Raw genomic sequence first — 23,791 nt, 5'->3', positions numbered from 1 at the left:
GTATAATACTTAAGGTGTTAGAATCTTCAGGTCTTCATCCTACATATTTTCTTTTTTTAACCTGCAACCACACGGCTGATTCTTTAACGCTGTGGTGGTTTGAGAGCCCCTTTGACCCGGAGTGTAGACTAGTGGCAAGGCGTCCACAACTTGACATGTTGAAGGGTAAAGGACATACAAACATATCAGCAACCCTTCCTCGAGACTAAGAAGTATGATAATTATCACTTTGACAGTAAAACCAAGAGTGCAAGACGCTCTAAAGCCTTTGCCCACAAGTATCGTACAAAACGGAAATGTCGGACAATACTGAAGATGGACTTAATAGGCAAACGTTATTATAACGATGGTATCATGCAGTCCACGCAAATAATGTACAACAATAAAATATACCTGTAAAATCCGTACATAGATGTGCATACTCTCGGAACGAACCTGAAATGAATTAGTATATGGGTTGCGACCCCTGAGTTTTCTGGCGCAAGTTCTTTAACCACTACCAGTAGACCAACCTTAGTAGGATTTGATCAACTCAAAATGCTGGCTGACTAATGGGGTTATTTACCCTCGGGACTTCGGTTAGAAACCATTGCCCGAGCACACTGCTTAACATATAACTCTGCTTAAAAAGGTCGAAAACGGCCATAAAATGGACAGCCCGATTTTACTGGGCTGTACCATTGATATAAATATAAAACTTTGCAGTGTTGGTGCGGTGCCTTAATAAAAATCTATTGGTTTAAAAATATATAACCTTTATATGAAGCGTTAAAAAGACGCAGTACGTAACAGTGGATGTGCCTATCGCTGTTAAAAAGCTCAAAATGCTGGTCAGCGCTTTGATTAATTTATAGCTCATTGCCATTGGTTAAGTACGAACACCTCCAATGAAGAGGTCAAGGACGAACTCAATGTCGGGACGGTAGGTTCGTTGTATTTACAAATACAAAACAAAAAGCAACCACTATTAAAAGTTTCGTTGTTTAAATGAAACAAGACAACGGTACTTAAACTGCTTTTTTTGAAGCGTAGAGCGTTCTCATTCAACTGTCATTAATTTCCAATCAAAATATGTTCGGCCTACTTCCGAAGTGTTTTCCGAATCTATCCAGTTGTAACAAGAAATACACTTTTAATGCATGTTTTATTAGTACAACTTGTTACTGTATTAAATCATTGTCTTGAAAAAAACAACAACATAATTTTCCATCGTTCAAAAAGTGCTAGCGGTTAACGGATATTTAATAAAGTTGTATTGTGCATATTTTTCGGACAGTAGTGTAGTTTGGGACATGTCTAGTCTAATGATAAGGAAAATCGTTTAGATCTATCAGTTGATGTAGTTGTTTATAAATGCTTGGAGCTTTATTGAGAACATACCACAGCAATTTCAAAAGCAGAGTGTCAGTAGCTGCGAGCTGGATTATTATTACTATATGTTGATATACAGTCGAGTTACCATTACCGGATCAGTAGCGTAATTAAGTTGTTCGGGTGAAAAGCAGTAAATGTTTTGAAACTTCTTTTACACCAGTTTGATTAAATATTACTTTTGCTTACTGATTCAGCACATAGTCTTATTGTTAAATGCAGGCAAAATGTATTTGCGATACCTTTTATTCGCCGCAGAATTCATGCATTAACGGATCAGTTGTAGCCAAAATGGATCACGTAACTGAAACCACTCAGGGGGCATCTAACACGCTATTAGAACTGTTGTAACATGAAATGGGTTGTTTACAATGACCAAGTTACATTGCCAGTTATTATATGTGATCTTGTATCCACACTTTACACATGGTATTCTTGTGTGAATTATCTGTTGAAAATCCTAAAAGGATCGAAAAGATATGGGCATCTTATAAACCATGTTTATTGTTTGAATCATATCTAATCATTGATATTGAACATGGAACATAATTAAAACATTAAGATTGAGATCATTTATTGTAAGAATCATCAAGATTTGCATAATTTAATATAATATATTATCAATACGCATATAATCACGCTTGAGCCGTTATTGCCCTAATTCTGCATTTTATTTAAGGTGTTGCACAATCTTAAACACGAATCAAAACTGAAATGGACGTTTGCAGGCAGAAAGACTTTTAAACGGCCTTTAAATTAATGCTTAAACTTCTTACTTTCTAACAGAGTAATAGCATGTGGTCGCGAAAACATGTTCAAACTTGATTTGGAAACGAGATGGAAGTCAACAAAGTCATATATACATGTCTGCAAAATATACCAAAAGGTTTGACAACGAGTAGCTCGGATTACGACTCAATCAATGCGTTTTATAAAGAACAGGCCTTGAAGATGCTGTGTGCAAAATATCATCTAGAAATGTCAACTATTTATCGTGATACGCAGTCTTGAACATCAAAGTGATCCGCAATGGGTAATGATCCGGTAGTGGTAACTTGACTGTACCTATACACCTAGTCTTATTTATAAGACACGCAAAGAATTATGAGATACTTTTTATATGGGCTGAATTCTTCTCCAAATATTACCAATATAAAAAGTAGCTTAATATTTGAGAGCATCAACAAGTTGGACTACCTATACACCTAAACATTTGATTGTTTTTATTGTTTCTTCATGTGTCATATTTTGCCAGTGTTCATTCATGTATTGCAAAGTTTTCAAATTATTGATCATTTTGATTTAAGTATTTTTATGCCCCTGGATCGAAAGATCGGGGGTATATTGTTTTTGGCCTGTCTGTCATTGTATCTGTCTGTGTGTGTGTCCCAAAACTTTAGCCTTCTTCATAACTTTTGCAATATTGAACATAGCAACTTGGTATTTGGCATGTATGCGTATCTCATGGAGCTGCAAATTTTGAGTGGTGAAAGGTCAAGGTCATTCTTCAAGGTCAAAGGTAAAAAAAAATCAAAGCGGCGCATTAGGGGGCATTGTGTTTCTGACAAACACATCTCTTGCTTATATGGCTATAATAACCTTAACTCTAGTTGTTTTTTTGGCCAAGTTTGCAAATGGTTTCAGAAGCATCTCTTGTTTGATTTGTTTTATCATGACAAAGAGTGCTCTGGTCAACAATATTAAGATGTAGATAATAATAGGTTTCTGCCCCTATCTGGTGAGGCTTTGAATTAATGAACTGGGGCTGGGAAGCTAGCCCAGAGGTAAGTTTATTCTATGCCTCTCCTGATACATTACACAACATTGCAGCGGTAGCCTGTTTTTCTGTTTATCATTACTTTATGCCCCCATTTTAAAAGAAATAATGAAACATGATCTTTACTTGACTGCATTTCTAGCGGGAATGAATAATGTGCTTGAAGTGTTAATAATGACACCATGAGAACTTGTGGTTAATATTTGTAAAGTATGTTTTTTGCTGCTTTTGTTGCTTTTTGTGTCTAAAATTATGTTATAGACAGTTTCTCACTAATTAGGTGCGCCATACCTGATGAACTTGCAAAAAATAATCCGAGAAAAATGTTCATTAAATGTATTTAAAATGTTAGAACAAAACATATTTTACATGTATGTAAAATTGCATATGCATACCTCAAAGGGTTTATGAGTAACCGATAGATAAAGAACACTACCAATAGAGCGGAAAAATGTTTATTTAAATGTCCGTTACAATACAACATCAAATGTTTAAGTTGGTTTATAAGGTTTAATCATCGCAAAAACGGTGTCGATTATAATTTGCCGATAATAAAACACACGAATTTCAAAAACATTAACATGACAATCATTTTTAAGAATGTTGTTTTAATTTATACCTTTTGAAAATATACCTATGAAAAAAAGCAAATTTCTTGTTTACATGCTTTTCTAAATATTACATGTATATAATTGCGTATTAACTTACTAAGTGTAGATACAGTGCTAAGAATATTGGTTAAAGAAAATTACGTCAATATTTTAAAATCATTAACATTTGATGTAAAATGTTAGTCTATAGTAAACACAGCCTTTCAAATTTAACGACCATTTTTGTAACGGAAATTTTATAAAAATATGATTATTGAAACAATCATAAAACACATTTATAATTTCATTGAACAAATATGAATGATAATAAGTAACTGCATACTGACAATTAACATTACTTGAGAATATGTTGCGCTAAATGTACTCATAGAATATGTATTTTTTATTTTTTACACATTGATTAATTTTAATATGTCTTGCTTTTTTATTTTTTGAGTCTTTTTCTTGCACATCTAATATGATAAGATGATAAAAGTCAGACTAGTGCTAAACATTAATAATACTAAAACCAGTTCTGTATCAGATTGGGTTTATTTTATAATTTATGTCTTGTTATTGTACTTGTTTAAAGCACCATGTAACGGATATTTTGTTCAGTTACCAAATTCATTAGTTATTGCTTGCCTCATACAATATCTTAGAAAAAGATTATAACTTTTTTACTGGTAATATTGATGACAAAGAAAATATCAACAAGCAACGTCTAATAAGCCAGGTTGACCCTCCATACTGTAATCACCCAGACAGTGACCCTAACAATTTTGCATGTGAGCTTGAAAGTTTTGTTCAACAGATTGTATAGCATCATCATCAAACTTGAACATTCTGTTGGAACTTCCTGTGGGAACTGGTGAAGGCATGGTGCAAAGGATATCTTTTTTGACAATCCATATCTGGTCTTTCTGGCTCGACCACTGAAACGACTGTCTATTCTTTAGCATGAAGTTAATCTCAACTTCTCCACTGGCAAGATCGCACACTTGCCCAATATACCATTTTCCCTGGTATATAGCAGCAACAAAATCAATCTTTTTGCACTCTATCTCAGATGGCGTAAGGTTTACAAGAGGCCTTGAACTATTTTCAGCAACAAAATCATCATTTTCGCACTCTATCTCAGATGGCGTAAGGTTTTCAAGCGGCCTTGAACTATTTTCAGCAATACTCGTATCACTGTTTGGTTGTTGGGCTTTTCTTGCTTGGTGGGTTGACGCCTTTGAGCATGAACAACTCATTGTTCCTGTTAAGCAATCAGCACAGTAGCAGCTGGTATTCCGATATAATATCTTGCAATCACCCAAACCAACTACAGCATGCAGCTTAATAGTACCGGCTACCTACTTAATACTTTGACCGGCAACTGATACCTCTCTTGCTTCACAAATATCCAGAGAAACAAACCGGAAAGTGACATTTATCATATTTGATGCCTTATTTGCCCCAGTTGTAGAAATCGCGCACATCGCTAATGCCGCTTCTGCTTGCCTCATCCGCCATCCGTTTGCTTGTGCCTCCTAATCTATCGCACGGACCTTTGCCATGCCCGCTCTCAAAGTAATTCCACCAGGCTAGACATCCATATGTTTCAAAGTGGTTGGCAACTTCATTAAATATATATTTGTTGCGGTATTGCGATGACGGCGAGTCGCTCCAGTTATGAACTATCTCCAGTTGCGGATCAATCAATTTCAACTCTGGAATTAGGTCATCAATGAAGACCAACACTGTGGATGCTTTGTGTGAGGCCTCATCTGAGACCGTTACAAAACTTGTATGCACTAATTCACCATCAGCATTCTTCCAATATGCAACCATAGGATGCAGTGAAACGGCTGACTGATTAAAATAGGCACTCTGCACTTCTTCGTGAGAACAACAGGTGTAGTTTTCTGCAAAATCAAGTTGTACGATAAAATGATGTTCTGGTAATGTTTGCTTCAGCGGTTTTATTTGTTCATACTGAATGTGAACTCTTTGTACATGTTCTTTAAAGTCTTCCATCTGTGTAGTTGTCTGATGAATAAACTTATCTCTGGGTACAACGTTTTCTACTATCCGTGTCACAGTCCTTTTTCTGCCTTTATTCTCTGTTTCTGTTTCTACACGCGCCCACTGACTTACCGACACCTCAACTGGTAGGTTCTCTCTCAACATATCTTCAGAAATCTTGGTTTCAACAATTTTTTCCGGATTTGCGACTATCTCAATGTGTTTTCGCAGGGCCTTCACCAAAAGCGATGCATTCTGGTGTTTAAAGCATAAACATGAAACCCTTGACAGCATTGCTGTTTTATATATATAAGATGGTCTAGATCGGCAAAATGTGGCAAAAGGAATGTCATTTGCTGGGTTTTCTGCTTTGAATTTCAGATACAAATTTTTCAGGTTATCTGTTAATATATGTACATGTACATGTTGCTTACATCCTGTTGCAGTCTTCTTTGCGTCACTTTTACCTGGCTGTGTGCAACTGTTGTCTTCACGCTTCATGAACTTAATTACATGTTCACGATTCTTTTCAAGCTTACTCAGGCGCTTCTTAATTCCAATCCGATGCACTTTGCTATTGACTCTTCCTAGTTTATTTCGCCCAAGTCCGGTTTTTATAGACAAGTATTTAATTGTTCTGTACTTCTTGGCTATTCTCCCAGCTACTATATTGTAAATTGCTGCTCTTTATCTCTCGGTGTGTTCTTTTTTGAGGCCCTAATTTCACTTACTAATACATTACTTAGCAGAATGGGACGCCTGAGTTTCTCCTTCTGTTCAGCAGTCAGATTGGCGGCCTCCATGTCTCTGTCTGTCTGTTTACTCGGTGTCAATTCCACACTTGGTACATGCTTAGTACTCTCAGTACTCTTTCTGCAACGCTCTTTGTGTACTTTTCAACTTCGTTTTGAGTTTTTCTCTTTCTTGCTCAAGGATTCTTACTTGGGATACTGCAGCTGATCTATCTCGTTTCCAATGTTTCAGTGCTGCCTTTTGCCTTCCTCTGTTGATCTCCTTAAAATCCAATCGAACTAGTAATCTTCCGCGCTCAGTTCCATTTCCTCCATTTCTAGTGTGGTGTTTGTCGCTTGTTTCTTATCCGGTGTCTTCCTCCATTCCCCGACTTTCATAACCGCTAGTTTGGCTACTGTCTTGTGGTGCTCTTTCCGCCCGCTTTCTGGCATAAAACTCTCTTAAATTGGTCCGATTTCTTCTATTTCATTCTTCTCAGTCTCTTTCTGATAACTGATGAGACGAAACATAATTGCGCCACTTTCGCTCCCTTTCCCTCTTTAAATAGCCTTCCTTGTTTTTCTCTTTCAGTCTCTCGCGATATGCTTTTTGAATATCGGCTCGGCTTTTACCCATGGTTGTTGCTGAAAGTATAAAATTTCCGTTACTAAAATTAAATATCCGTTACGCTATATGACCCTTAAATAAAAAGTTAAAACAACTATAATGTGTTTTAGAAATTATCTCAAAACTTCAATTGATGTATTTATTGTTGTCTGACGCCAGTTATATGAATATTAATTTTATACTGAAGACAAGTGTACTGATATTTGCTATGTGTACCATCGTTTCCTTAAAAGCACATGAAAACCACAATGCACGCAATTTGAAACACCTTACTCAATAAAATTGTAAAGAAAAGTTAGCTATGACGTCTTTTGCACAAACGATATAAGATGTACGCAAGTTGTTATTTTATAATTGTTTTGTAAATATAATTTTACAAAATCTCCGTTACCAGACCATCACAGAGATTTAATGAAATGAGCAACACCATTGCAGCCACTGAGATGAAATACAGGTAAAAATAACTTGCATAAACAATGGTTTAAACCTATTTCTTCACAAAAAAGACGGACGTTATTCGATATACTACACAACAATTAAAATATTATATATATAAATGGTATACTCACAATTGTGGAAATTCTTGCCTTCCGTGAACATAAACTTTTCCAAATTCCAACAGTGTATTTTTCTTAGAAAACTCTAATAAAATGTCCACGTAAAAGATCTCGATGACATCAGTTATTACATCATCAAATATGTCATATTAACTCTGCTTTTTATTTTCGGTATCGGATATTTTGTTTCGGAGATTTAAATAGATGACATAAGTAGACAGAAATACAACTTGAAACTGCAAGTATGGCGGTTATTATTTAATAATATTAAGCTTACAGCTATATGGTAATTTTCATTGGCAAAATTAGCCATTGCTCTTTATGTTCATCAATATTTTGCCAGTCACGGAAATTTTCCATTGTACATGCGGAAATCATATTCATTTAAATTTTGACTTGACAAAACAAAACAAAAGAAAGCCTAGTCGTTATTTTAATTGCCAGTAATACAGTTGATAAATCATGCATGCCATTTTAAATAAACGGTTATATTTTAATTTGATATTGATTATATATTGGCGACGACTTTTTGCAGTAACGGCAATTTCCAGCAAAAACATAAGCGACAAAACATAATCGTGTCATTTTAAGCAATAGAGGGACAAACAACAAGAACTACTTTCTTTACATGAAGTAAATTGAATATAACTGCTTTAAAGTCCAACTTAGTAATTGAAAAATAGTCGAATTTATAATACGATGAACGTTATTTCATTCAAAAATTCAAATGTGGCGACAGTAATGGAAATTTAAATTTTGATATAAAGCTGGTTTCATTTTGCGTGTAAAATCCTTAAAAGCAATATTAAGTGTGAGCAACACTTGATATACATTTATGTCAATATGGTTAATTTTAGGTGTTGATATTTCTTTTGATAAGACTTGTATTGTGTATTTACAGCGGCGACGCAGTGTGCACCTAATTAGTGAGAAACCGTCTTTGTTGTCAATTTTTTGTATTGTTGAGTCTGATTCTATTGTACCCAAAATGATGGCTTTATATTTGATACTGAATAACATGACCTACCTCAGTACATGGACTGAAATGACAACTTTTTGATGACTAGTTGCAATAATCCAACTCACAACTATTGACGCTCTGGGTAGCTGGGAGTTGCAACTGGTTACGGAATATTTCATGTTAAGTCTACCGCCCGGAATCCAGGCGGTACTTAAATCGGTAATATTAGCAACACACAGTCAATCTTGTGGATGCGACCACTTGTATTAAGCGACCTTTGTCTTATGCGACCATTTTGAAATCCCACGGAGCTTCTTCGTTATATAATGATATTGTATTAAGCGACATTTGTCTTACGCGACCAGCGACCGCTCATTTTTGTGTATTTTGATGTCCGAATCTTGAATTAAGCGACCACTAGGAGGTAAAAGTGGTTAATCTATTGATTTCTCAGGGACAAATCAGTGTTAATTGTTTATCTTAGCCGATAAGATGTACTGTTACACCTCTGCTTTGTTTTCACACCAACCATTATGATTATGCTTTGTCTCGTTGACCAGTTCTGACCGGTAATGTTTTAGACTGCGTATCAATTTATTGAGTTGAATATTAGAGGAATGTATTAAGCACAGTCTACAGCTTAAATAGTTTACTATGTGGAACGTTAAGAGACAACGCCGATTTTTCTCGAGTATAGATAACAGGTGCAGAAACAATGCACTGTACGCGACAAACATTTCCTGAGAAGTGCGGGAAAAAAACTATTAATCGGCAACATCTGTCGAAATCCGTACATTACCAATTTGTAATTATGCTAATTAGTAGATATTTGTTAGCCAATCACATTGTTATTTACTAAATAAATTTTCCAATCAGGTCTGTTTGTTTGTTTTCAATTGACGTGTTTTAATTTCAGCTCATTATGTATTATAATCGAGTCAGATTTCCTTAAGCGTACATGCAGAAATTAAAATGTCAAAACAAAAAGTGTTAACGTTGAATGAGAAAATTCGGGTTTTGAATTGTCAAAGAGTAAAAGTGCACGTAAAATCGCAGATGAGTTTGGAGTCGGTAAAACTCAAATTCAGAACATTCTAAAGCGTTAAGCGGAGGTGCTTGAAGACGTGGAAAATAATGTGTCAGGTGAAAAAAACGCGAAAATATTTCCTTGTCTCTGTTGTTTTTCAAATAAATATGTACACACAATTCATTTATAATAAATGATAATTTATAATAAAGTGAAAAAATAAAACACATTATAAGTAAAATATTGTTTATGTATTGTGTTTATATTCATTTTATTATAAAAGTTAAAATCATTGTTGACAAAAGAGATTATCCTTCATATAGATTAAAATTGAGGATAAGCATTATTCCAGAATGGCCTTTTTTATTTAAAGACCATTTTATTAAGAGACCACTTTTGATTACTCCCTTGAGTGGTCTCTTAATACAAGATTGACTGTAACTATTTTCTGGCATAAATAAACAAACAGATTATATATATATACCACTAATTCCCAAACGAAAACAACTTAGGTGATGGGTTGTTCTCACATAATAATAATGTTAATCCATCCAAAGTTTCAAACACATCAACGGTAAACTTCGCAAAACTTCCGCTCACGGTTCGATGGAAACAGGTATTGTGTTTGTTACGCTGTTTTAGGTTGTTTGAAATCGATTTTATAGACAAACTTGAGACTTATTCATTTTACATTGAATTTGGTCAAATCAGGAAAAACTCTGAGCTGCACGTATATGTACCCATAAAAGTACAAATAAGAGCATTCAAGAAGAACTATTTGATGACGTGATATACAAAATATATCCGTCAGGGTTATATCAGGCAGATATCATAAAAATGTCATTAAAATGTTAAATAATGTTTAACAAAAAATTTAAAATATTTTCTAACGTCCAAAGACTTTCATTAACATCAATAATATTTTTATCTAAGATAATGAAAATTTTAACTTTTTGGTTTTCAAAACATAGTCCTTGGCTATTGAGGCAGTCCAGCCAATCTAGCCACATGTACAAAGTATTGATGAGTGTTGTATTTCTTTAGACTTCAGAGATGACGACTGAGAAGCAACGAATCAATCTGGATGAGCCTCGGTATGACCAGGGAACTTTTTCTGGGCGCCTCAAGCATTTCTTCATAACAACAAATCCCTTGAATGTGCTGGCCACCAACAAACAACTGGAAGAAGCAAAACACATAGTCGAAAAATACAAGTATGTTCAGTTGTTGTATATTTGTCAAAGAACATGGAACCAATTAAAAATTGTCTGAACTTAAAACTGTTTTAGACATCGCATGTTTGCCTTCAGTGAAGGCAAACAAGCAATGTCTAAAACAGTTTGAAAAAAAGCCACAAAGGAAAGAATGATGCAATACATAGGAGATTTTGATATTTCAGGTTCATATTCAAATATAAAAATATCCATTTAAGGCCAAAAGATGTTATTTGCACACATACTAATAGAGCTTATATTGAGCACATACAGGCTTTCTAGGAATAAGGTGTGTTACACACAGGGGTTTAATTCAATTTAAAGATGGCAGATGATTCTGTAATGCAGGTAGGGGATTTATGTTTATTTTTACTGAACCTTTATCAAGTAGGGGGGCAATATTTTGTTCAACATTGCAGTGTGATTTTACCGCCACACAGGTCTAAATGAAACCCCTGTGTGCTGTTAAAATTAACAATTAACATTTTCTAGAGAATAATGTCTTTTGTGCCGATAGGAGTGGAGATGACTCGGCCAACCTGACTGAGGACCAGATCTGGGCAGCTAAGCAGCTGTATGACTCCGCCTACCACCCTGACACCAAGGAGAAGATGTTCATCCTCGGTCGAATGTCTGCACAGGTCCCCTGCAACATGACCATCACTGGCTGTATGCTCACCTTCTACAAGTAGGTAAACCAGTCCTTCTGCAGTAGTGTACACCAACTTATTCAGAAACTGAAGACTAAGACTAAAGAATAGTCTTGCAATTTTTATTTAAAAATTCTTAAGCGTTACGTCTTACTGATAATTAAAAGGTACATCTCTAAATATTCTTCATTACAAATAATTAACAGCTATAGTAGATCTGTTTAAAACGCCTGTGTAAATCCTTTGCCAGACTTGTTGGACAAGTAAAACTGTTTCAAGGTATGAAAATGCAATAATTGTTGGAATTCTAATAGCGTACTGGCGTAGTGTTACATCATATTGTTATATGCTTACTCATTTTTGTATGGAAAAATATGGTGTGTTTTTTATAATTATATAAACTAATATATTGAATTAAGGCCATACAATGTGTATTTTTGTTTGGGCTTAAAATAAAATGTCTTTAGGCAAGTTTATTTTCACAAGCAAAACAGTTTATCACACGTTATATGTTGTTTCTCTTACAAAACAACCATTAAAATTATTCTTACCTTGAACAGGTTCTTTCTTGCATAGCTTTGAAGTGAGTAATACAAGGGTTAGTTCTACATGTAACTTCCTTACTAGAGGTTCAAACAAATGCATGCCTGTTTGTTTTTAAGGTCTCCAAAAGAAGTTATATTCTGGCAGTGGTTTAACCAGACATTCAATGCCATTGTAAACTACACCAATCGCAGTGGAGAGTCTCCAATATCAAACAGGTGAGCCTCAGAGTGTCAATGATTTATTCTTACAAATTTCCTTTATCCTTTATTTTGACAGAACCAATTCATATGATATTTGAACTTCAAAATGCAAGAGCAGTATTTCTGGAACTTAAATTTAAACTAATATTTGACTTTCAAACCACCAACCCCAACAGCTATCAAAAAATGTATCTTTCAAATATTTTGAAGCGTAATAACGTTTACTTTAGTAATTTTATTTATTTTAACCATTAACCTGTTGATGTATTTGCAATCATTCGTACTGCAGGAAATTTAAATATCACATATTTTATATGAAAGTTGTACATGTTTGCAGCCAGCTTGGCATGTCATACGCCCTGGCAACGGGGGGTGCTGTAGGAACAGCCTTGGGCATCAACAAACTAGTCAGTGTGAGTACTCTACATGTAGTATGTGTCGTTGGGTGACGGGTGAAATGTCTTGTGATATTGTGAAGTACCCTCTTTGTGTACAGTTTTGTTTTCTCAAAAGACAGACTCGTGCACTACAACCTGAAGACTGTGGGTTGTTAATCGCAGTTTGGCAACATAACTTTGTGGAGAAGGTCATACAAATATTTCCAGGACATTCCCCACCCCCTACCTCTGGTTAAAGTAGAGCAGTTGTCGGGTACTTGCATACGTTACCTGACTGTTGTGATATAGGTGTTGTGATATAGGTGACATGATGATAATGGTGAAAGAAAAAGATAAAGGATAAACCTTTCATATGTAATATATATTTACTTGGCATGTTAAAAAACTGTTATTTTGGTCAGCTATTTTGGTCAGCAAATATTGTGGATGAATATGCCTATCTTTTTAATATGCATGTAAAAGTATGTTATTTATAAACAGTAGATAGTCCTACATTTTCATAAAACAACATTATGAATGTAATAAATAAATAAATATTAGTAACACCATCAGTTAGTTCACATTTTAGTAGTTATAGTGCTATTAGTTTGAATTTTAAACATTTTTTTTTTTTACTTATCTGTCCATGTAGTGATTGAATGCAAGCCTTATTGTATACCTCATATATATATTTGATATGTTGAACATATATCAATGTCTCAGAAATAGCATACCATTATTTAAAGTCAACAATTAAGCTTTTCTTGGGCAATGTTTTTGTCTGGGTCTAAACGTTTTCTATGTTGTGAAACTGATAATCGGCATATGTGCCTTTCTATTTCTGTTGTGATGCCTGTTTAGGATTAGGTGAAAATCTGTTGTGACTTGTAACATTCAAAATTCCAGATTTGTCCACACTTGACCCTCTCTGTACATTTTATTGCAGCGTATGCCTCCATAGGTGGGCAAATTTGTCCACACTTGACCGTCTCTGTACATTGTATTACAGCGTATGCCTCCATTGGTGGGCAAATTTGTCCACACTTGACCGTCTCTGTGTATTGAATTGCAGCGTATGCCTCCATTGGTGGGCAGGTTTTTCCACACTTGACCCTCTCTGTACATTGTATTACAGCGTATGCCTTCATTAGTTGGCAGGTTAGTCCACACTTGAACTTCTCTGTACATTGTATTGCAGTGTATGCCTTCATTAGTGAGCAGGTTTGTCCACACTTGACCCTCTCTGTACATTGTTTTGCAGCGTATGCCTTCATTAGTGGGCAGGTTTGTCCACACTTGACCATCTCTGTACATTGTATTGCAGCGTATGCCTACATAAGTGGGCAGGTTTGTCCACACTTGACCCTCTCTGTGTATTGTATTGCAGCGTATGCCTCCATTGATGGGCAAATTTGTCTACACTTGAGCCTCTCTGTACATTGAATTACAGCGTATGCCTCCATTGGTGGGCAAATTTGTCCACACTTGACCGTCTCTGTACATTGTATGACAACGTATGCCTCCATTGGTGGGCAAATTTGTCCACACTTGACCTTCTCTGTGTATTGAATTGCAGCGTATGCCTCCATTGGTGGGCAGGTTTTTCCACACTTGACCCTCTCTGTACATGGTATTACAGCGTATGCCTCCATTGGTGGGCAGGTTTTTCCACACTTGACCCTCTCTGTACATTGTATTACAGTGTATGCCTTCATTAGTGGGCAGGTTTGTCCATACTTGAACTTCTCTGTACATTGTATTGCAGCGTATGCCTTCATTGGTTGGCAGGTTTGTCCACACTTGACCCTCTCTGTACATTGTATTGCAGCGTATGCCTTCATTAGTGGGCAGGTTTGTCCACACTTGACCCTCTCTGTACATTGTATTGCAGCGTATGCCTACATAAGTGGGCAGGTTTGTCCACACTTGACCCTCTCTGTGTATTGTATTGCATCGTATGCCTCCATTGATGGGCAAATTTGTCCACACTTGACACTCTCTGTACATTGTATTACAGCGTATGCCTCCATAGGTGGGCAAATTTGTCCACACTTGACCCTCTCTGTACATTGTATTACGGCGTATGCCTCCATTGGTGGGCAAATTTGTCCACACTTGACCGTCTCTGTGTATTGTATTGCAGCGTATGCCTCCATTGGTGGGCAGGTTTTTCCACACTTGACCCTCTCTGTACATTGTATTACAGCGTATGCCTACATAAGTGGGCAGGTTTGTCCACACTTGACCCTCTCTGTGTATTGTATTGCAGCGTATGCTTCCATTGATGGGCAGATTTGTCCACACTTGACACTCTCTGTACATTGTATTACAGCGTATGCCTCCATTGGTGGGCAAATTTGTCCACACTTGACCGTCTCTGTACATTGTATTACGGCGTATGCCTCCATTGGTGGGCAAATTTGTCCACACTTGACCGTCTCTGTGTATTGTATTGCAGCGTATGCCTCCATTGGTGGGCAGGTTTTTCCACACTTGACCCTCTCTGTACATTGTATTACAGCGTATGCCTCCATTGGTGGGCAGGTTTTTCCACACTTGACCCTCTCTGTACATTGTATTACAGTGTATGCCTTCATTAGTGGGCAGGTTTGTCCACACTTGACCGTCTCTGTGTATTGAATTGCAGCGTATGCCTCCATTGGTTGGCACATTTGTCCGCACTTGACCCTCTCTGTACATTGTATTACAGCGTATGCCTCCATTGATGGGCAGATTGGTCCACACTTGACCCTCTGTACATTGTATTGCAGCGTATGCCACCATTGGTGGGCAGGTTTTTCCACACTTGACCCTCTCAGTACATTGTATTGCAGCGTATGCCACCATTGGTGGGCAGATTGGTCCACACTTGAACTTCTCTGTACATTGTATTGCAGCGTATGCCTCCATTGGTTGGCAGATTGGTCCACACTTGACCCTCTCTATACATTGTATTACAGCGTATGCCTCCATTGGTGGGCAGGTTTGTCCACACTTGACCTCTCTGTACAGTGTATTGCAGCGTATACCTCCATTGGTTGGCAGATTGATCCACACTTGACCTCTCTGTACAGTGTATTACAGCGTATGCCTCCATTGGTTGGCAGATTGGTCCACACTTGACCTCTCTGTACAGTGTATTGCAGTGTATGTCTCCATTTGTTGGCAGATTGGTCCACACTTGACCCTCTCTATACATTGTATTGCAGCGTATGCCTCCATTGGTGGGCAGGTTTGTCCCTTTCACGGCCGTGGCTGCTGCCAACTGTATAAACATACCTTTCATGCGCAGCAGGTAAGTTATCTATATGTGACGTGACTTTAAAGAACAAAACTCTCTTAACTTGACATTGTTTTACATGTTCAAGGATTGCTTATAGTTCTATAGTCTTATTTTTATACCTTACTTAATGTCTTTGTGATCAGATATATGATTGATTTCAAGTTTGGTACATTTTCTCATTAACACTAGCCTAAAAAGCCACACCAATTATGATTTATCACCAGGACAATCATAAATGCTTTTTCTTGCATTAAGTCTGGGATAAAACTCTTAATGGCAGGCTAGCTACCGGTAGTTAGCTCATTTGAAAACATGCTAGACTACAATCCATGGGATGTGTTTGAGTTCAAATGCCAGCGTTTAACTTGTTTCTAGAATTAAACGTTGCACGAGTTTACTTCCATTCTCCTTTTATCTCACGTTGAAATAGTGCAGTTGCCAATATTGTGCATTAGTATATGCTCTTTGTACAGGTTATATTAAAGACCAGCCGAGCTCACTGGGGGGAAATGGAACTGCCATTATTTGACTGAAACTGAACACCGAAATAAAAAGATCGTCTTAACACTTGGAAAAAAAGGCACAAGCTACCACAACCTTTGCAGTAATATATGCCCTTGTTTTGCAGAGAAATCATGCAGGGAATTCCCGTGTTTGACTCGAAAGGTCGTCGTTTGGGGGAGTCCAGCAACGCAGCTAAGTCGGCTATCGCCCAGGTCGTGATATCAAGGGTCTGCATGGCTACTCCTGGAATGAGTAGGTTCCTTGCCCATATTCACCAGACTTCATTAGACTTTTTTCTTTTTAAGAGTATCATAATAATAAGTTTTTGGACGCCCTTTTTTTAGCAAAAATAAATTTTTGGGGTGAATCTTAATTTTTGGACATAGGGGTTTTTGTCCTAAATTAATGTCTCTAATTTTTTGGACAGTATATTTTACAGCGCTATTCTACAGACATCGGCCCTGTTTTTGCTTATCTTGTGACACTTTGAGCATGGATTTTTTCATTCGGATTAAGGTCATAAAACTTGGTAGATGCATGCCTACAGGCAATGGACCATAACATTTGTGCAATTTGGTTAATTACCATGCTTACCGATAGAAAACAATGGATTTGTTTAGGGATTCACCCTACAGCATTTGAAATGGTTTCTTCCTATTAAGGAAGCAGAATGTTTTATGTTTTTACTTTTTGGTTGTATCATTTCAGGCAAGAGTTAGCAAAGCTGAGAAATTGTATTTATTTCAAAGTAGCAAAAGAAGAGTAAATCACAATACAATTATTTTACATTGGTTTATTGCTTTTATTTCAATATAATTATAATTTTCTGACACCTTAATTTTTGTCTCTTAATTTTCGGACACCTATAACTTTGTTTGATGTGTCCGAAAAACTATTAAAGAGTTATTATGGTACTCTTAGAACTTCAAAGTTCTTAATATTCATGAATTTTTAGTTTACAATAACATTCCTAAGCTCACATTAAAACATTCATATTGAAGAGTGTAATTATAACATAAGCAACAGTAAACCTTCATCTATTCAAACTCTAAACTAAGATTTATTGTGTCTTAGTCTATAGTTATGTTTTAACTTGAGTCAAAGAATGTTGGTAAATACAGGCCCTCGTGTATTGCAAAACATGTAAATAACTTAGAGGGAGCTGTTCATAGAAAGTGAAGTTGAATTGCAAAACATTTTAGTCATCAAACTCAAGAAGAAACATGTAATATAGGCTAGCTAAATTACATTTATGAGAATGAAATTTAACAGACATACTGAGTCCTTTATGACACACCCTCTCTCTTGAAGAAGTAGATTTGTTAGTTTTTTCTGGTGTATATTGAATATCACTGATATATTTGTAAGCCTGGGTAACCAGAATAAATATGCCAAAAGTTTACATTTGTATATTCATGGTCTCCGTGAAAGCGTGTCCATCATAAATAATGTTACATGTTCTTGCAGGCATGTGCATTTGTAACCAAGGTTTAGTTAATGTATATGCAACAATATTTGTGTAGTGTTTGCTGGAAGTCCAAATATTAAAATACATATATTAGATGGCATTTTGTATTAATAAAATCTTTGAGCGAGTCCCTTTATAATATCATGCTATTTTGTTGTATGGCTTGTAAGTATAATGACTCTCATATTAGAATTGAGACATCATTTGAACTTTAAAATGTTTAAAAAAATAATTGTATGAGACTGGTCTGACAATGTACTTGGACAATTAAAAGTTGTAAAACATTTTATATTTTAACATGTTAAGATAAAAAAGACTGCATCAATGCAGATAATGTACAGCATAGGATAAAACATAAAAATGAATTTACAACATGTTTTGTTGTTGTTGTTGTTTCGGACATATTGAGTCCTGAAAACTGACCATGTCTGTAAAAAAAAATTGATGAACAGAATCAATCCAAAAAATTCCCTCTAAAATATCTGACCTGTTCACTTAGTTAGGTAAAGAGAAATTGGTATTGAATGGCAATCATTTGCAATACCTTATTTCATACATGAAGGTATTTTTCATTTCTTTTGTAGTCTTCCCTCCTATTTTAATGTCATGGCTAGAAGAGAAACAGTTCATGAAGGTAAGCCATATGTCTACATTTACATGGTCCTCATTCAAAACCTTGTAAGAATTGATTTATAGCCTAATTAAAGGTTTGTTAAACATGTAATGATAAATGTTGGCGCATTATGTATTTCTAGTTATTTTATTGTTAATGATCACTGTAGTTACACATGTTGAGAAAAAAGCATGTTATGAAAAGTTAAAGTATAACCACATTTGTTTTGTCATGAACCAGTAATCAATGAGTCATGATTATAAATCTTGAAAGTTTAATCAATGTCTTGTTGTTTTTTTCGTCACAGCCTTTTACTTGTGTTAAATTTGCTCGTAAAATGTTTATGTTGTCTTGATCTCATGTGTATGATTTTATTAAATGTAGAATAATTTAGTACTTTGACATTGTGTGATCAGCTGAAAATTAGTGTATATAAAAATCCTCTGTACACATTTATAAAATTGGTAATAAGCATTGATGCACTTTTGTTTCTTAAATTACATATTAAGCATAATGCAATAGATTCCATTTAATTGTATCGACAATTTTTGTCTGAATGTTTGATTACCAGTATCTTGAGTATCCAAATATATGAGGTGTATTGTAGTATGCAGGTACTTAAGCAAATGTCTCTATCAATAAAAATGTGGTCAATATTCAGATTCTATCATAATCTAAACCAAACAATTGGCAGTCCAAATGGGATATATATCCATCAAACAGTTTGGACTACTTTTTGTATTGCTTTGTGTAGTTTTACAAAGATGCTTTTGTTCCTTGTTGAGAGAAAGATGGGGAAGCATAATGTCAAAATTATGGCATGACAATCTAAATATGTACCATGTAAGCAAATATTACACAGAGGCAAAATCTGGCATTGTGCTGTAATCTGCCTACATGCCATAGTTTAGGTCGACTACCCAGTGAGGACACTTCTTGGTTGTTGTAATTTTTTTGTTTATTCAGGCACGCCCCTGGTTGAATGCCCCGATTCAAGTTCTAGTTGTGGGCTTCTTGTAAGTATTTTGAGTGCTTGAAAGCAATATTAATAATGATTGCATATTAACCCCCGCAAAAGGAAGTGGGATATCGATTTGGCATGTCCAGAAGTCCATCCGTCACTCATAAACGTTTTATGGCTTCATCTTAGAAACTGTATAGCATTTCAACATGAAACTTAATGGGCATATAGAAATCAATGAGGAGAGTGTCATGTGCAAGAACCATAACCCTGCACTTTCTTAAATAAGAGTTATTTCCATTTGTTTTTGTGTGCTATAACTTTACAAGTTTATATCTCAAATACTAAACAAGATGATGTATTGATATCAATTAGGAGAACTGCAATCCTTACAAAAAATAACCCTACCCTACACTGGCTGCACACACCATAATAAATTGTTTTTCATGATGCTGCTCATTAATTCATGAAGTAATGTCATTGTTTGATTAATTTTTCTGAGCCATACTTGACAAAACATGTGTGATCTATCTTTCAGCCTTGTTTTTGCCACGCCATTCTGTTGTGCCCTGTTCCCACAAAAAAGGTAACATGATTGCATAGGGTGTTTTTGAATGTTCTGGTAGTTGGAAGTTTGTCAAAGTCTCATTCTCAAAAACTATCTTTTAAAGGTATCTGTGTTGAAACGTTCAGTACCCTATTTGTTCCAGTGTTATCTTTATTGTTTTTAAAACTTTTTCTCAGTATTTTTCGTCCAAAGATTTTGTTTGAGTTATCCCTTTTTAACTAAGTAATTTTCTAAAGTAAACTGTCAATGTGCACATGTATTGATGTAATTTCACATTATTATACTCTATTTATGTCTATAAGAGGTATTGACCTGACAAGTCAATAGACATCTTCACATTGATGATTCAATCCATACTATCCATACCAATGTTGTCTAGAAAAGTCAACACTTAAAAGTAATACATGTACAAGGTTTAGGTTCTCTCTTGAGGGAAACAAGGTACCGGGTATTTTCTTTGCTAGTCTTTGTAAATCCTGTTGCAAGTGACTTAAACATAGCGATTTTGTCATGAAGTGCAATTATGATTCGAAAACACTAAAATGTGTAACTTGGGTGTTTCTTCTATATTGTTACAAGGTACACACAATTGGTATAAAAAGCTCTCGCTGAATGCCAAATGAGCCATTTGTGAAAATATTGAGAATTGCTATGTATCTGACTACCAGTCACATCATTACAGTACTCATATGTTATAGACATGACTGGTTTGAAATTATCCATATACAGTGACCCAAATAAAAGTACACACATTTTATATGCTGCCCACTTCAGTCAGTGTAAAATGTGTTAACATGTCTATATGCTAATTTTGTATGCTTCCCACTATTCAGTCAGTGTCAAATGTGTGAACAAGTCTGTATGCTGATATTATGTGCTGCTCACTATTCAGTCAGTGTACAATGTGTCAACAAGTCTATATGCTGATTTTGTTTTTTCAGTTCTATGGCTGTGAGCAGTTTGGAGAAGGACTTGCAAGAGAAAATCAAGGCGCTTCCAGACCCAGTGGACCGTGTCTACTTCAACAAGGGATTATAATGACCCGTTATCTGTATGTGCCAAACAATATGAACATTGAACAATATAGCAATCTATTTTGGGAACACATGTATACTGTAGATAACAGAGAATATTTGAGTATTTTGAGGTTTTGTGCCAGTTAGTGTCATCATATCATTCATATGCTGCTATCAATGTTATAAGACATGTCTCTGTGTAATCTGTAATCAGTTATACATGTAAGGATTTTAATTTCTGTGAAAAAAAAGCATAAACCATAGCGGATTTTGAGCATTGTATTGCAGTTGTTTGCCACATAAATAACTTGAAAACTGCTTGCAAAATCACAACCTCCTCCAGTTTGGGACACTACATATCCACTGGGAACTGAGACACGAACCCTCCTTACCAAAACCTGGGCACTACTTTTCACACCCTTAATCCAAACAGAATGTTTACTACCTGGAATATTGTATTTGATTATTGATAAGTTTGAATGTTTTGAAATACATGACTCATGTGTTTGAAATTTGGAGCACCACTTTTACTTATATTGTTATATTGGAATTTACAGGTTAGTGTTGATGAATTGTTATGACTGGTTTGTTTGGGTGGGTGGGGTGTGGATGAAAATGTATGATGCACATTTATGCACTTTTGAATGCTTTGAGTACTATATTTGTTTTTGTTTTTTTTTTTGCTTTCTTTTAACTTTAATACTTAAGATCATTGATCAATATTTTCAATGGTAAAATAATACAATTTATAACAAGATACTAGTAGATATAATAAAACCAAAAAACAAGACTTGTTGATTTCTTCAGAATTACAATGTATCCTCAATCTCAGTCAAGATAGAAGTGACTAATTAGTCCTAAAATCATTTTTAATAGAAAGTTTTCCCAAACCAATAAAATAGTACAAAAAAAGAAAATGAACAGAAATAAGGAGCTGGGAATGAAAGTCTGCAAGTAAAGCCACAGAAAATATTTACAATAAATATTAATCCATTTTGCTGCCAACATTGACTTCAAGCTTGTACATGGTACTTGATTAGCATAAACTGCTGCCTTGATACATGTATGTTTCCAATATTCATACTGAGTTTTGTTTTTGCAAGTGTTTACATGATAACATTAAGTCTTTGTTGTACACCAAATTTTTGTGTCTATTTTTCTATTCAAGAATTTTGAATTTCTTGTAATGGTATTGTGAAATATTATGAATAAACGGAATAGGTAATTGTCAGATTTATGTTGTTGAGCTATTATTGTTTACTTGTGTGCATGAGTGATGATTTGTATTTTTGTTTTCTGGGTTTTTCTGGTCAGCAGGACTGCAGTATTTATTATCTCAATGGTGACAAACGTACCAAACAGTATCAAACTTATGGCCAACACACTGATATTTGGGTGCTTATAGAAAGAATGGGGAGGATGTCACTAATAAGGAAACAATTATTCTGCAGAACTAGTACAAAAAATGAAATAAACTTTTGTGATAAAGTTCATACTCAGATACCTTACATCCAGATTGCATGAAAGGTGGATGGGGACACTGCAAAAGTGACAGAAATAATTTTTGCATATCATGATAATGCTCAACTAAGTATTGCTAACAATATTTTATATTTATTTGCTCCGACAATACAAACAATTTGTAAACAAAATAATATGTCAGACACTCTGACAAGCACAAGCAATGGCAAGGATGCTGATCTCAGACAACTTACTTAATACAGCTAGAGCTACATGTATTGGGTATTGTATGAAATAAAATGTTTAAAAATGTGTTGTAAGAAGTAAAAAGGCTTTATAATGGATTTATCAATCATGTTCTTAATTGAATATATTAGCAACTAATACTTTGATGTAAAATCACAGATCTAGATTTGAATGATCAATCGTGTTGTTGTTTTTGTTTGCAACTATCACTTTGCTGTTAAAACACATAATATAATAAAAATATTCAAAAGACTTTTGTTCAGTGTTATTTAGCTGGAATATCTAGCTGCTCAAGTTGTATTACAGCTTGAAATGATTCCTAGTGTAGTCATGCAACTGAAATCAGTTACTAGTAATATGGTCTAGTGTCATGACCATACTTCAATATGGGCCTAGTGTCATGACCTTCTTCAATATGGGCCTAGTGTCATGACCATACTTCAATATGGGCCTAGTGTCATAACCATACTTCAATATGGGCCTAGTGTCATGACCATACTTCAATATGGGCCTACTGTCATGACCATACTTCAATATGGGCCTAGTGTCATGACCATACTTCAATATGGGCCTAGTATCATGACCATACTTCAATATGGGCCTAGTATCATGACCATACTTCAATATGAGCCTAGTGACATGACCATTATTCAATATGGGCCTAGTGTCATAACCATACTTCAATATGGGCCTAGAGTCATGACCATACTTCAATATGGGCCTAGTGACATGACCATTATTCAATATGGGCCTAGTGTTACCATACTTCAATATATGCCTAGTGTCATAACCATACTTCAATATGGGCCTAGTGTCATGGCCATACTTCAATATGGACCTAGTGCCATGACCATACTTCAATATGGGCCTTGTGTCATGACCATACTTCAATATGGGCCTAGTGCAATGACCATACCTTAATATGGGCCAAGTATCTTAACCCAACTTTAATATGGGCCTAGTGTCATGACCATACTTCAATATGGGCCTAGTGTCATGACCATACATTTATATGGGCCTAGTGTCATGACC

General features: G+C 35.5%; 1 protein-coding gene and 1 long non-coding RNA gene across 6 annotated transcripts; one reads left to right on the top strand and one right to left on the bottom strand.

Annotated features, from left to right (window-relative positions):
• The first annotated feature begins 786 nt into the window (after positions 1–786).
• Positions 787–23,011, top strand: LOC127841053 (sideroflexin-1-like). 5 transcript variants are annotated; one of them, XM_052369574.1, is made up of 12 exons: positions 1,057–1,111; positions 10,210–10,268; positions 10,697–10,866; positions 11,384–11,554; positions 12,179–12,277; positions 12,600–12,675; positions 15,849–15,934; positions 16,551–16,678; positions 18,479–18,528; positions 19,474–19,523; positions 20,007–20,054; positions 20,978–23,011. In XM_052369574.1, exons 1-12 carry the CDS (start codon positions 1,072–1,074, stop codon positions 21,072–21,074), a joined length of 1,074 nt encoding a protein of 357 aa, XP_052225534.1. In that variant the 5' UTR covers positions 1,057–1,071; the 3' UTR covers positions 21,075–23,011. The 5 variants fall into 5 exon arrangements, with proteins under 5 accessions (XP_052225532.1, XP_052225533.1, XP_052225534.1 ...); XM_052369572.1 differs by lacking the exons at positions 1,057–1,111; positions 10,210–10,268 and adding an exon at positions 787–922 and having other exon boundaries at positions 20,007–20,053; positions 20,976–23,011; XM_052369573.1 differs by lacking the exons at positions 1,057–1,111; positions 10,210–10,268 and adding an exon at positions 873–926 and having other exon boundaries at positions 20,007–20,053; positions 20,976–23,011.
• Positions 22,371–23,780, bottom strand: LOC127841061 (uncharacterized). Its single transcript, XR_008030695.1, has 2 exons — positions 23,224–23,780; positions 22,371–23,164 (listed from the first exon to the last, which is right to left on the bottom strand). It is a non-coding gene; the product is annotated as an uncharacterized LOC127841061 (long non-coding RNA).
• Between the last annotated feature and the right edge of the window lie 11 nt (positions 23,781–23,791).

This window comes from Dreissena polymorpha, chromosome 8 (assembly GCF_020536995.1).
Source record: "Dreissena polymorpha isolate Duluth1 chromosome 8, UMN_Dpol_1.0, whole genome shotgun sequence".
Lineage (NCBI taxonomy): Eukaryota > Metazoa > Mollusca > Bivalvia > Myida > Dreissenidae > Dreissena > Dreissena polymorpha.
This window is presented reverse-complemented; position numbering and strand designations above follow the sequence as displayed.

What these genes read in the sequence shown, in the direction of transcription:
- LOC127841053 (XM_052369572.1), top strand. Translation starts at nt 10,706, where the DNA reads ATGACGACTGAGAAGCAACGAATCAATCTGGATGAGCCTCGGTATGAC. An exon ending in AAGAGAAACAGTTCATGAAG is followed by an intron (nt 18,529 to 19,473) that starts GTAAGCCATATG and finishes TTGTTTATTCAG; the next exon opens with GCACGCCCCTGGTTGAATGC. An exon ending in TGCCCTGTTCCCACAAAAAA is followed by an intron (nt 20,054 to 20,975) that starts GGTAACATGATT and finishes TTTTGTTTTTTC; the next exon opens with AGTTCTATGGCTGTGAGCAG.